Here is a 14184-nt window from a genome sequence, read left to right on the forward strand (position 1 = left end):
TAGTCTACTCAATCCTGCTCTAGACTTTTCAATTTTTCAAAATTAACTTTAGATACCCAACACAAAGTGGCAAAGAAAGCACATTAAAAAACAACTATCATACAATCTACTAGTCTTTGCTGCTTTAAAAAAGGCAGGGGTTGGGGGTGGGATTTAAAGATGCAAGGAGTAGTAGAAAAAGCAGACACTGAAACATGGCAAGAGTAACTGAGGCTGACCCATTAAATATGAGGTCTAAAGGATCTTTTCAGTGTTTCCCACCTCCCTTTCACTCTTCCTCTGCCCAGACGTGGTGTTTGACTCCTATTCACCCACCAGCTCTCAATTTCCGAGGATAGTTTCTTCAGTGTCCTCTTCCAGAAGGACCTTTTCATAAGGGTTATATGTTAATAACATGCTAGTTTTCAGCTGAAAACTAAAGTTTCAGTTTTAATATAAAGGATGATCCTCTTGGAAACATTTACATTTTTAACAGAATGAACAAATAAGAGTGCAAACTTCTAATACTACGACAGGCCATTTGGAAAAGTCAAGTGGAATATGGGAGCAGGAGTGTTCTTTCAGTGCCCCCTCCAAACCACTACAAACTGGAGGTCAGCAAGGCTCTCATTCGTCTTATCTCTATCAAGACTCACTTACAAAGGCTATCTAGATATCCAAATTCAACATACTTCACTTTGTTCATGCTGAAATGCTTTTTTTTTTTCTTTCTTTCTTTTTTCTTTTTTTCTGAAATGCTTTTAAAGGAAAAAACTGCCATGGTCTTATTCTGTATCACTGATTATCAACCAGGGGTGATTTTGCCCTTGAGCCTGGGGGCTTTTGTCAACATCTGGAGGTATTTATGGTTATCCCAGGGTGGGGAATGGAGGACAGTTGGTGCTCCTGTCATCTTGTGGGTAGAGGCCAGGGATGTTGCTAAGCATCCTACAATGCAGAAGACAGCCCCCACAACAGAGAATTAGCCAATCCAAAATGTCAATAGGGCTAAAGTTGAGAAAACCTGCTTTGTATGAGCTAACTGCTATACAGTTGATATTTGGAGGATGTAAACACTGACGCCAGTGAAATTACTGTGCCCGTGGTATGAGTAAAAATGACCATAATTTGGAAAGATTCACACTATTTTCTTAACATTTCTGGAACATCTTCATTCTGGCTCTGAATTATTTAAATTACTTTTTCAAAACAGCCGATTGAATAAAACGAAGAGGCTTTATATAGTTCATGTAAGCTTTTCTATTTTGGAAATAAGAGTTTTGATTAAAATTGGCATTTCTGAAACTCTAATTGCTAGTTATTGCTGGGGAAAGAAAGGAAAAAATTATTTCCAAGACCAAGCCAGATGGGAAGTCTCAAGATAAGAAATTATAAGCCAATGTTCATGTTCCAATCACCAGAAGATTTGTTTACACATTTTTAATTCTGCTTAAAAGTAAGCAATGTATTTCTTCAAATGGTTACTAAGTTGCTATTCACTGGCTAACTAAAATTTTAACATTGGGTTTAGTCCCCTAAATCTTTTTAAATTATTAATAAGTAGAACAGCAATTCTTACAAGAACACTGTACGTTAAGGATTCCCTAAATTCAAATGGAATCAGATATAGTGTCTGATGTAGCAAGGATATCTCTTTGTTGATGTACAATCTTCCCAGCAGACATTTTTAACGGCCATTTTTCAAAACCCATTTCTGATTGAAATATAATGAATGTTTCCATTTACATGCCCAGAACCAGAGCATCCCAAATGTCTTCCTGACATTTACACTTTAGTAACATTCATTCTTAGGACCTGCACATTCTGGTAACTTCTGCTCTTCCATATATGAAAGCCCTCTCTCCTAACTTTATCACTCTCCTCTCTTCCTTTTCTCTCTGCCATTTCCCCCAAGAAATGTCAGATGGGTGAAAAAGACTTGCAGGAGAGGGATCTGAGGAAAAACCATAATGGCTCCTTCTGCCATTGAGATTGAAGCCTGTCCCCAAATAGGAAAAGATGGCCAAACCAGGACTTTCACCTACTGAAATGCATCTTAATCACTCGCAAGGGCTTCCAAACGTAAGAGTCTTTAAGTCACACAAAAAAAAAAAAAAAAAAAAAAAAGGGCTCTAATTCTAGGTGGATTTATGAAATGGTTTCCTTTTTATTCAAGTCTACTGAAAGCCACAGAGAAAGAACTCCAAATTGAGGTACATCTTTTACTAGTTGCTTGGATTTGACAAATAAAGCAATCATCAAAATCAAGGAGTGTGCACTGCTTTTAAAAGCCCTATTTGCTTGACATAATATAGCAGTAGGATAGCTAGGTGAATAAATGGCATTACTTAACATAATCACTTAATGTTGTGCTACCGTCAGGTCTCATTGCTTTATCGCTTGCAAAGAGTTGGATGATAATAAAGTTGATTGTTAGGGTGAAGATATAAATTGTTTGGTAGTTAGAGTTTTTAATGAAAGCAAAGGAACACAAAAGAGGAAAAATAGGTTTTAGCAGCTCAAATTCATTGCTAATTGCTTGTGCATTCATTATAGGCTGACCAGGGCTAATTATCTAATTAAACTAGAGTTCTGCTGCCTTAGAGGAATTTCTCCCGCTATGATGTTGGTTGTCAATTACCTCAGCAGGTCCCATGGAAATGTGTAGTTAACTCAAGCCTTGTTTTGCTTTTCCCAACAGCAGTGCATGGCACTCTTGGTGCATGATAATTTATGTTTAGAATTTTAAAAAAGTTTTTCCTTATAAAATACTATGGAAACTTAATAATAATGGTAAACATTATTCTAAACAAGAGTTGCTCACTTTATTCAATGATTTATATTCAAGAAATGTCAATATAATCTGCTTTAGGCAGAGACAACACAGACACAAAAGAGAAATCAAGTATCATTGTATGCATGTTACTGAGTGTTCTTTTCACATGATGCTTTTAAAAATACATTTAAAAGTGTCTTTTGTGATGCTCTGCAGTATTTCACAGTTGGAAATTATATTACTTATTGTCATATAATTACAATTTTTAAAATTCATAGATTTTTCTAAAAAGCTGGAAGAAAAGTGGTAAACCACCTGAACTAAATTCTTCACTTTAGAAATAAGGGAACTGAGGTTCCAAGAAGTGAAATGACTTACCCAAAGTCACACAGTGAGTGGGTTGTTAGAACCAGTGCCAGAACTGGTATCCTCTCCATTGTTCTTTCTTCCTCGATTCCTACTGTTCCACTTTCAAATTATACTTCATCTTTCACACTTTCTCTAAAATGTTGTAATAGTGGGACAAGGTTCTTGGTGTTTGTTGATGGGTTTTTCAAAAATTTCACTCCCCCAAGGAAACATGTATGACCAACAAGTCAGTCCAGTGCCCCAGGGATGAATTTTTTTCCTAGGGACCTTGATCTCTAATTGGTTGGGATCATAAACCATCAGGCAATATTTACTAAGCATCCTTTGAGAAAGACATCTCCCAAGAACAATGTTGGGCGCCTGGGTGGCTCACTCAGTTAAGTGACTGACTCTTGATTTCTGCTCAGGTCATGATCTCAGAATCCTTGGATGGAGCCCTGCATAGGGCTCCCTACTCAAGGGGAGCCTGCTTTGCCCTCCCCTGCCCTTGCCCCCACTCATGCTCACATGAACTCTCCCTCAAATAAATATTTTTTAAAAAAAAGAGTCTCTCTACCTCTGCCCTTCCCCTCCCCCACTTGCATGCAGTTTAGGTGCCATGCACACACACTCTCTCTCTCAAAAAAAAAAGAAAAAGAAAAAGAAAAAAGGAAAGAAGAAAGTACAATCTCACTCTAAGGAGCTTTTCCCATCTTCACCTCCCTTGATCCTGCGATGTGGCATCTGCTCTCTGCAGGGACAGAGGACTCTGGAACCTTCCCCTTTCGCAGTCATTTTTCAGGCAGGCGGCAGCAATGAACATATAAGTCTTTTCTGCCAAGTTAGAGATGATTTTCCCTTTTACTGCCTCTTGAAGATGAACATCAACTGTTTCACCACTTGTGATTCAAATCCATTAATTAAAATAAATATAAAGTAAAAATCTCTCTTCCAGCCAAGAGGAAAAGGACAGATGGGGAAGCGGAGGAGGTGGAGACAGCTGATGTCTTCTTAGAGGGGGAAAAAAAGGAAAGAAAAACAAGCAGCACGAAATTGGGGGGGGGGGTTAATTAAGAGAGGTAAAAGGTGTTTGGATTTCATTTACAGTTCAGAACTATTTTGGTTCTCATAATAATTGCACTACTTAAAGAAGAGAAGGAAAATCTCTTTCATGTGAAAGTGATAGGGGAGTGCTATCTTAAATCACCTCCCAAAATAGTTACACCTGGACTTTGGCAGTGCTTTAGACTGCACAAAGCAAGAGCTTCTCTTCATTCATTCTCTTCCATTGCAAAAGCCACGTGTTTTTCCCCCTCAACTTCCCTCTGCAAGCACCTAATTTTTCATTTCTTTCTGCCTTGTCTCCAATTGCCTGAAACAAGACACTGGCAAGAAAAAAGGAAAAACAAACCAATTTAAGTTCTTCTCCATCTCAGTGCAATATGCACTGGTCTACAGAAATCACACAGCAGACAATGTCCTACAGCTTGTATCACACACCACAAATTCCAAAATTTATTGGTGCTGTGTGCACACCTAACGTCTGACCTCAACGCTAAAAATCCCTGAGTGTACCATATTTACCTGAACAGTCCATACGCCAACATGATTTGATTTCAGATAAACACACACATCAGAGCAGAGTTACTTCTAAGACAATAGTGGAGATGTACAGAGCTAAGAGAGTGATGGCATAAAATTGTAGATAAATGAGATGAAAGAAAACATGTGGTTTTGTCTGACTTGTCTTTATAACTGTCTCCATCATCCACACTGAGCTAATGAGTTACTGGAAGGAATCTCAGAGATCATATATCCATGAACCACTAAGTAACTAGGATATAGTGAAGTCAAATGGTTTGCTCAATGTGTGAAAGCCATACCTAGAACCAGCTCTTTTGCCTTCGAAAGTATTTCTTACAACTTGACATTTATTCATGATAACAGATGAGAAATATGTTAACATTTTCTAAGAACTGCAAGGAAAGCCACAATATGAACCCAAAGTATTTCAAATATAACTAAGTATAAGTAAGTGGGTCTAAAAGTAGGAAATTTTTTTTTAGCAATTTTGTTACCATGTTCTATACTGACATAAAAGGCAGATAAGATATAGGAGTAAGGTGGTAAGAGCTACTGGGAAAAAAGAAACCATCCTGCCCACCTCTAAACAAACAAATAACTGCAGGCAAGGAACTCTGAGCATCTGAGAATGTCAATACTTTTGTGCTCTTTTAACTGGGCCCCAGTGTGATCAGAGGAGATGGACAAAATGAATTCTGTAAGAAGGTTTGGGAAAAAGAAGGCAATCTATCTTGTGAATTAAGGAAAGTAAGTTCTCACAAAGAGGAGGGCCAGGGGAAAAAAGGGAAAGACAAAATATAAGCCTATTCCCAAAGAGTGAAGAAATCAAAGAACTGAGGTAAAGTTAAGGGGTGTGTGCGTGTGAGTGTGTGTGTGTGTGGTCGGGGAGGGGTGGGCATGTTTGCGGGATTCTCCAGTTCCTCTTGGTTCCTGGTTAATTAAGCAACTATTTAAAAAAAAAAAAAAAAAAAAAAAAAAAAACAGCTTTACTCAGGCTTCTATATGCTAAGCCCATTCCTAAATTTGATAGTTAGATGTGGGCAAGAGGTGAGATTCAAGCTTTGTCCGTGTTACCTATCACTACATCACTGTCAACTCTTGAAAAATAAACTGTTGAGAGAATACACTTTAAAAAATAGATTGTCAAAGCAAGTTCTTCAGCAAGCCCTGTCAGATTCACCTACAAAATAGATTCCTAACCTTTACACTAGTTCTCTTGGCTTTCCTCTGGATTATTGCCTCTAGTCAAGCTTCTTTGCTGCACTCTTCCCCCAACCATCTCTGAGAAATGTAAAACAGATAAGTCATTCTCCTGCCCAGAGTTCTCGAAAAGCTTCTCACTGTACTTGTAATAAAACCCACCTCCCCACCAAGGCCCTCAACTGCCCATAACCCCCTATAACATGGCCTATAAGGCCTATCAAATATGGCTCTTGCCTACCTTCCCAAATTCATCTCCTTCCAGGAACTCTGAAGGTCACTTTGTGATCTAACTTCATAGACCTTCATTCTTATCCCCAATTATACCAAGCTCCTTCCCACTGTATCAGTCACAATACTCTATATCCCATTTAAGGGCAGCCCAGGTGGCTCAGTGGTTTAGCGCTGTCTTCAGCCCAGGACCTGATCCTGGAGACCCAGGATTGAGTCCCATGTTGGGCTCCCTGCATGGAGCCTGCTTCTCCTTATGCCTGTGTCTCTGCCTCTCTCTCTCTCTCTCTGTGTGTGTGTGTGTGTGATGAATAAATAAATAGAATCTTAAAAAAAAATTAAAAAAAAAAACCTTAAGGCTGGAAATGCTCTGACCCTGGATTTTTCCATAACTGATTCCTTAATATTCAGGAACAGCTCAAATGTTATCATCTGGTCACCTCTGATCACCAGTTTTAAAGTAACATACCACATGCACACACAAATGTCACACCATCCTATCATCCTGTTTTGTCTTCATCAATTTGTCTACAATTGTATTGCTCACTGATTTATACTATATGACAAACCTCCACCCCAAAATACACACACACACACACACACACACACACACACAGGTAAATTCCTTGGGAAAGCAGATAGTCCTTGCTGAATCCCCAAAACTGAGAACAATGCCTGGAACCCAGCAGATACTCACTATTTATCGAATAACAGATTCCAAATGATAGATTCCATCTATCCCAAACGTTTCCCAAATCTTGTGTCTGCCTTGTTATTTCTAGCACTTGTTTACTACCACTTCACCTTGTTCCCTCTTCTAAATTTCTTTTGATCTTCTTTCTGCTTACTACAACACAAAGGAAAACAGAACAAGGAGCATAAAAAAAGGACATTAATGGTAATAGAAAGCTACTCAGGCAATGTTATTGGCAGTGGTGCAGAAGGGCAAGGAGTTTCTTAGGAGCAGAAGCCCCTAGGATTGATCTCATCCATTAGTGCAGCTCTTAAGGACAGGATCAAAAGGAATTATGGAAGTAGCTCGTCTGTGGCCTAAAAAAAAGTACCACATGCCCTGTGGACACTCAGTCGTTCTTAAAATCTTTAATGTGCAAAAGATTCAGTAGGTGTAGAAAGGATCTAAGAATCTGCACTTTCAACAAATGCCCCCAGGTGATTCTGATTGATGCAGTCTTTGAAAACTTTCAGGTCTTTGGTCACAAATAATAGCAAGGACCTAAAAGATGGTGTTAACAGGTGGATGGTTTAACCAGTAAAAATTATCTTTCTTCTCTCTCTAAATAAGCTGATTCTCAAGTCAAATTCCATTGCAATATTTGTTGAGTATTATTTAAATTCATTGGTGTTTACTAATTTCTAGGCAGCTTTTAACCATCTTAAAACTGTAATAGCTACTATTATGGGACAGCCATGCTCCATACGCTATTAACGTATTTTTTTATTAACTTTTTTTTTTTTACACACATATATTATTCCAATTCATAGCTGAGCTTCAGGTAAGTAAGTATGGCTAACCACTAAGAAGTGACGAATTTGAAAATCAAACACATCTATATGTCACTAAAGTCTGTGTTCTATAGTCTACACGTCCCACTAACTATACCTCAATAGAAGCAAACCAATAAAAAAAAAAATCCAGATTTCTAAATAAAGACAGGGGATTCTTCCTTTTAAATAATCCTCGCTTTAGAAAAAGATTGCATGGGATTTCATTACATGGTGAACTTTGACAGTGTAATTTAAATACCTTAACAATGACATGGCAACTCTGCAAGATAAATAAATATGAAGTGTCTTTTCTAAAACAAATAAGCACCCTCTTAATCAAAATCACCAAATATTAAAGACTGGCTCACAGTTTACAGACCTAGCAAGTGATTCTCAAACTGGGCTGATATTAATAATCACTTGGGTAGCAACTTAGAAAAAAAAAAAAAAAAACAAAACTCTAGACCTCACAGTAGTTCTTCTGAATTAGAATCTCTGGCCTATGACCTCCAAATCTTTATTTTTATAAAGCTCCCCAGGGGCTTCCGATGAGTAACCAGGGTTCAGAAGGACTGTTAACTCTAACCCCAGCATCTTACAAGTGCATAAACTGAGGACCGACAAGGGTGTGACCTGCCTAAAGACCTACAACTTATAAGTAGCACAACAGGTTGGAAAAATACCCTGAGTCCACCCTTAGTGCTTTTAATATCAATTTGCTACTTTTGTTTTGTTTTGTGAAACTGTACCTTTTTCCTGCGCTGCTGCTGAGGCCCTGCCCGTTTCCTACTATGCTTGCGCAATTTATTCCTTCATCTGCAAACTGGGAATCGTAATAGCGGCCATCTCTAAAGAGTTGGCATGAGGATGAAATAGCATACTGTTCATTAGGCATAAAGTACCTCGCATATACTGAGCACCCATGCGGTTGGTTACCCTGCCCACTGAAAAGCATGCCGTTTTCAGCTGGAGGGACTTTCAAAGCCACTCCAATTACAAAGCGAACACAAAGCCCATGTTCAGCTAAGTCCGAAAGGGCTAAATTCAGGGTAAGGTGAAGGCCCAGAGCTTGCCTGATTCTCACACACCATTCACGGTTTCTCACTCCTACGGAGCCTCAGAGTCGCCTAGTGAATCAGTGTCAAGATGACAATCGGTAATCTGTATTTTTTAGAAGCTCCTCCCAACCTCCCCCTCCCAACCAGGTGCTTCTCTGGCAAAACCAGGGTTTGATGATCCTTAGCATACACAGTCACTCCTGGCCACAGCAAAGGGCCTGTCGAGTCCCAGCACAGCTATCGTGCTCTGCAGCCGGAAGAGCAGCGTCATCACACCCTGATGCAAACAACAGCTGGGGACGGCTGTGCCGGGGCCCGCGGTCACTGGGGACGGCCTCGACCCTCTCATCTCCTAAGAAACTTGGAAGATTTCGAAGATGCCGTCCAGGAATCTCCGTGGCAGACAGTGCTGCCCAGATGGCCAGGAAGACAGAAAGTGAACGCAACAGTCTCCTTTCCGAGGGTAGAGCAGCGACAAAGAGCGAGTCGGCTTGGCGGAACAAGACCCAGCGGCGCCGGAAGGTTAACGACCCTCCTGCCCTGTTGCAAGCGGTGGCCAAGAGTCTCCACCACGCCACAGGCCAGCTGCCGGAAGTGCGTCACTCCCGCCTGCTGGGGGTGCCGGGAGTTGTAGTTAACTGGCTACTTCTCTTCCGTGCCCCAATTCACCTTTTCTTCAAAGAAGCAAACACCTTGGAACCGCAGAGAAGGGCGCTTTATGAGAAACAAATCCAATCCTTCCTCTTCCAGCGGACAAAGGAAACGCTTCCAGAGCTCGTCCACAATGTCGGACTACAAGTCCCGACATGCCTCTGCAAGGCGGCCAGAGCGCCCGGCCACCGTCGTAGGTGTGGGCCGCTTGAATGGGACGTCGGGCGTAATGCGAGGCTTTCCACGGTCCGCGCGGCCGGTACCTGCTCCTCGGGCGTGAGTGCGGCGTGTGGGTCGTGCGCGTGCGCGCTCGCCGGAGGCGCGGGGCGGGCGCGCCGGGCCGTTGCGGGCGCGAGGCTGCTGAGCTTGGCCGCGGCGCCGCCGCGCGCCGGGAAGACCCGTCCTTGCGGGACCGCTCGCCTCGCCCCAGGCTGCGGGCAGCCCTGGCGGCCGCCGGGGACCGCAAGGGGCGGAGGAAAGCCGGGGGCGGCGGGGCCCGGCCTCGGCACGCGGAGGAACTGCGGAGCATGCCCCGAGACAACATGGCCTCCCTGATCCAACGGATCGCCCGCCAGGCGTGCCTCACCTTCCGGGGCGGCGGGGGCGGCCGCAGCGCTCCCGACCTCGGCTCGGCGTCGGGCCCCGAGGCCCCGATGCCGCAGGGCTTCCCGGAGAACCTGAGCAAGCTGAAGAACCTGCTGACCCAAGTCCGCGCCGAGGACCTCAACATCGCCCCGCGTAAGGCCACGCTGCAGCCACTGCCGCCCAACCTGCCGCCGGTCACCTACATGCACATCTACGAGACCGACGGCTTCAGCCTCGGCGTGTTCCTGCTCAAGAGCGGCACGTCCATCCCGTTGCACGACCACCCGGGCATGCACGGCATGCTCAAGGTGCTCTATGGCACCGTGCGCATCAGCTGCATGGACAAACTGGAGGCGGGCGGCGGGCAGCAGCCGCGGCCCCTGCCGCCCGAGCAGCAGTTCGAGCCGCCGCTGCAGGCCCGCGAGCGGGACGCCGTGCGGCCGGGCGTGCTGCGCTCGCGGGCCGAGTACACCGAGGCCAGCGGTCCCTGCGTCCTCACCCCGCACCAGGACAACCTGCACCAGATCGATGCCGTGGACGGACCCGCCGCCTTCCTGGACATTCTGGCCCCGCCCTATGACCCCGACGACGGCCGGGACTGCCACTATTACCGGGTGCTGGAGCCCGTCAGGGACAAGGAGGCCTCCAGCTCGGCCTGTGACCTGCCCCGAGAGGTGTGGCTCCTGGAGACCCCGCAAGCCGATGACTTCTGGTGCGAGGGCGAGCCCTATCCAGGTCCCAAAGTCTTCCCTTGAAGCCGCCGGCGCCCGGTTGCTCTGGGCCGAAGACGTGCCCTATTCACATCTGGGCCTGGCTGCCCGCGACCCACCATAAGGGCTCTCTCCCTACCCCCAGGCCTGGGCGTTGGATCTACTGGAATGGGCTATAGCCGCTTCCTCCGGAGCCGTGGGAAGCGCGGGCGACTGGAGTGCAGCCACGGGGCCGGGTTAGGGGGCGGGGGAAGGAGGGTAGGCTGGGTTGTTTCCTGGCTCTGTCACTGCCACCGGGCTTTTGATTTGGGGGGAAAGGGGTAGGGGACTATCTGAAGCGCTTCCATCCTAAAGCCATAATGAAAATATTCTTTTTCTCTCTTCCTTATGCTATACAAAATACACTAAATGCCCCCACCACCTCCCCTTCCCCGGGTAAATAGGTTTTGTTTTACACTTAGGTCCTTGTACCCTTTTACTTATTGTTATAGTTTTAACTTATTGACTGCATGACCCAGTGGTTTGAATTGTTTTTAGTTCAAGTCATTGGTAAAAACTAGGCTTAAAAAGATGAGCTACTATTTAAAGTGAGCTGCCCTGCCGAATTAGTTCTCTGTGGCAGTTAAATCTTTTTTCCAGAGTTGGGGCATCACCCCCCAAACAAAACTATGCATGTAGAGGACAAGATTTAATTTCTTCCCTCCTCTTGCCCAGTAGCCACATCTGGTTTACTCTGGCAGCGTCTACTAAGAAATTCAGCACCTGCATATCTCAGTGACAAGAGGTCACTTACAGATTATCTTTCCCGTGAGTCTCTAGATCTGTGAGTTGAACAGATTTCTTGATGCAGATTGACCTTTAATGCAAAAACTATATTATCTTCAAATGACTTTTTGTCTTAGTGTGCTTTAAGAGGTGATAGGGTAATTCTGTGTTTTCTGATGAGAAGATTGATAGGAGCTGAATCCTATGCTTCCAAACAACTGAATGTAAAACACCCCTAGCCAGCTGTTGAATTCCATGCCCCTGTTTACTTCCAGTATTTTCCTGCAAAAATAGAGAAAAATGTTGATGACTGTTTCAAATTCTCTCAGGAGCTCTAATGTTCCAGGAGGCTGGTGGTTCCAGCTGTGTTTTGGTGGCAGTGTTCTCAAAACCCCTCAGAATAGTAGAGTCACTGTTTGCTTCATCCAGTGTGGTTTTCTATAGGAAGAGAGAAGGCACAGACGATCAAGGCTACAGAATAGAGAATTACCTGTACTGCTGGCCATTTTAGAACACCAAAACTTGGGACAAAATACTTCCTAACCTCTTAAACAGTTGTGCTATCTGTAATTAGTTTTATTTTTGTCCTTTTAGTAAGCTCAGCAACTTTACCTTGTTTACAAATGTATTTACACCATTTGCTTCAGGCTATGGAGCACTATTGTTTCCCTCTTTTTACTATTTATAGGATTCCTTTTTCACAACACTTTTAATAAAAACAAACTGTAGAAATAAACACGTTAAAATCTGCCCAGCTGTTGTCTAAGCCCTCTTGATTGACTTGCCCAAATGGCAATCCAGTTCTAAGGTCTGCAATAAGGGGAGATTTGCTATTGGCGGAAAGTGTTGACCCTGTAGAGAAACAGTATGTGCCTTTGCCTCTTTGTGCACACTGGGTTACTATGGCCCAGAGTGAAGGAATGTTTGTTCCCAATTTTTTAAATAGAATAAAAAAGCAAATTCTTGATGATTTTTTTAAAAACAAAATACAAGATGCTTATTCAATGCGAAATGCCACTCTTCTAAAACCTGAGACAGGATTATTGACGTTTTATGGTAGCTTCACATTCTGGTATAGTTTAATATGCCTTGGGGGCAGTTTGAAGCAGATCTTCATGCTATTCGGTTTAAAAATGAATCCTAGATATGCAAATGATGATTTTCTTAGAAAAATGTTCACAAAATGAATTTATTTAATAACAGAGTAATGAATGTGTATGGTTATCAGTCACATGCCTATTCTGAATTAATAGCAAAAAGTTAATTGACCTAGATTGTTGATAGTGCTGTATATGCTATATAATACAACCTGGAGTACATTAAACCAACAAACTCATACTGGCAGTAGGACAGTAAAAAAGGAGTAATTGTTTTTCCAAACTTTAAAGTTCTCAAGTACAAACAGATTGAATGAAAAAAACTAAGGTGCTTTTCAAAAGAATAGCTGAATTGTTACAGGCCAAAATAGCAATATGCTACTCTCTTAATTTAGTTCAATAAGACCAGTGAAACTTTGGGTTCGCTAATAAATTCTGAGTAAATTAATGATGAAAACATAACTTGTTTCAGTGAGCCACTAAGGCAAGAATATTCTTCATACAAATACAAAATGTGGTGCAACAAACCTGGCACCTCTTTGCATAAACTGTTCATCATGACTTAAAGACTTAATGTGCTGCTGTTGTATTTCCATATATTCCTGCAATGTAGACTATATTTTAGTAACAACTGTGGAAAAAACTTGTCTTCCTCTACACAGACTAATGAGCACAATGATACCACTTTTCTGTTGAATAACAATCGCAATAATTGCCTCTCATGAGTGAGAAGTTTGTCTCAGTATTTCTAAAGCTTTTTAATTCTCTGGTTATATCAAAAGCCAGTTATATTAATGGAGAGTATTGTATACCTACCTACTACTTATGAGAACTGATTTTTTTTTTTACAAAGACTGATTTGCATGGATTGAGTTACACTAACTGCTGTTCATTAATGAAGATTGTGGGCCCGTTTTAAAGAAATACTTGTCAACAGGAGTGGGTCCTCTGAACTTTTAAGACCAGTAGCCCTTAAGTTCCTCCAAATCCACACCCTTTATTCCTCCTTTTGCATTGTCCTCTTGTAGGTGCCTCAGCCTTGGCATCCCAGGAAAACTGTTACTGCTCATCTAATCCTAATGATGGTATCTTGTGCCCTAATTCTACTGCTTAGCAAAGAAGCAGTATGTCTTTAATAAAGGGTTCAGCCCATTACTGTTCAACTCTAACCTGAGGCAGTACCACTCCTGTAACCCTCCTATTCTGAATTCTGAACTCCAGGTTACAAACAAGCGAACCGCTGATCCTTTCAGTGTAATGAAGCATCTACTGTCAAGGAAATCGTTTGTTAAGCCCCATATACATACTGAATTTTCAGATCCAGAGATGTTTACATTTCTGGATTAAAGTCAGTGTACTTTCAGAAAATAAAGGCATGTTTGAAATTGTTTAGATGTAAATCTTATTTGACTATTACAAAATGAAGAAGAAAAATACTATAACGTTTACATTTTAATTACTATTAAAGCTTTAGTCTATACAGTAGGATTATGTCGTACTGAAAACCGGTGGCTTTCTACAGATTCTAAAGCCCAAGTAATAATATACATTTAGTCTATTTCCTTGAGACAGCTTTGAAACAATCTGATTGAAAACACATCTGAAACAACTGTCTAATCATATTTTGCTATAACAGAAAATAGATCCTTTTATATTTAACTTAAGGAAAATACACTAGTGCAAGAAAGCAAAAA

General features: G+C 42.3%; 1 protein-coding gene across 1 annotated transcript; it reads left to right on the top strand.

Annotated features, from left to right (window-relative positions):
* Window positions 1-9647: 9647 nt before the first annotated feature.
* On the top strand, window positions 9648-13878 carry ADO (2-aminoethanethiol dioxygenase). The gene has a single exon (XM_025434201.3). The coding sequence runs from the start codon at window positions 9861-9863 to the stop codon at window positions 10671-10673; it is 813 nt and encodes a 270-aa protein (XP_025289986.1). The 5' UTR covers window positions 9648-9860; the 3' UTR covers window positions 10674-13878.
* Window positions 13879-14184: the final 306 nt, after the last annotated feature.

Source organism: Canis lupus, chromosome 4, assembly GCF_003254725.2.
Source record: "Canis lupus dingo isolate Sandy chromosome 4, ASM325472v2, whole genome shotgun sequence".
NCBI lineage: Eukaryota > Metazoa > Chordata > Mammalia > Carnivora > Canidae > Canis > Canis lupus.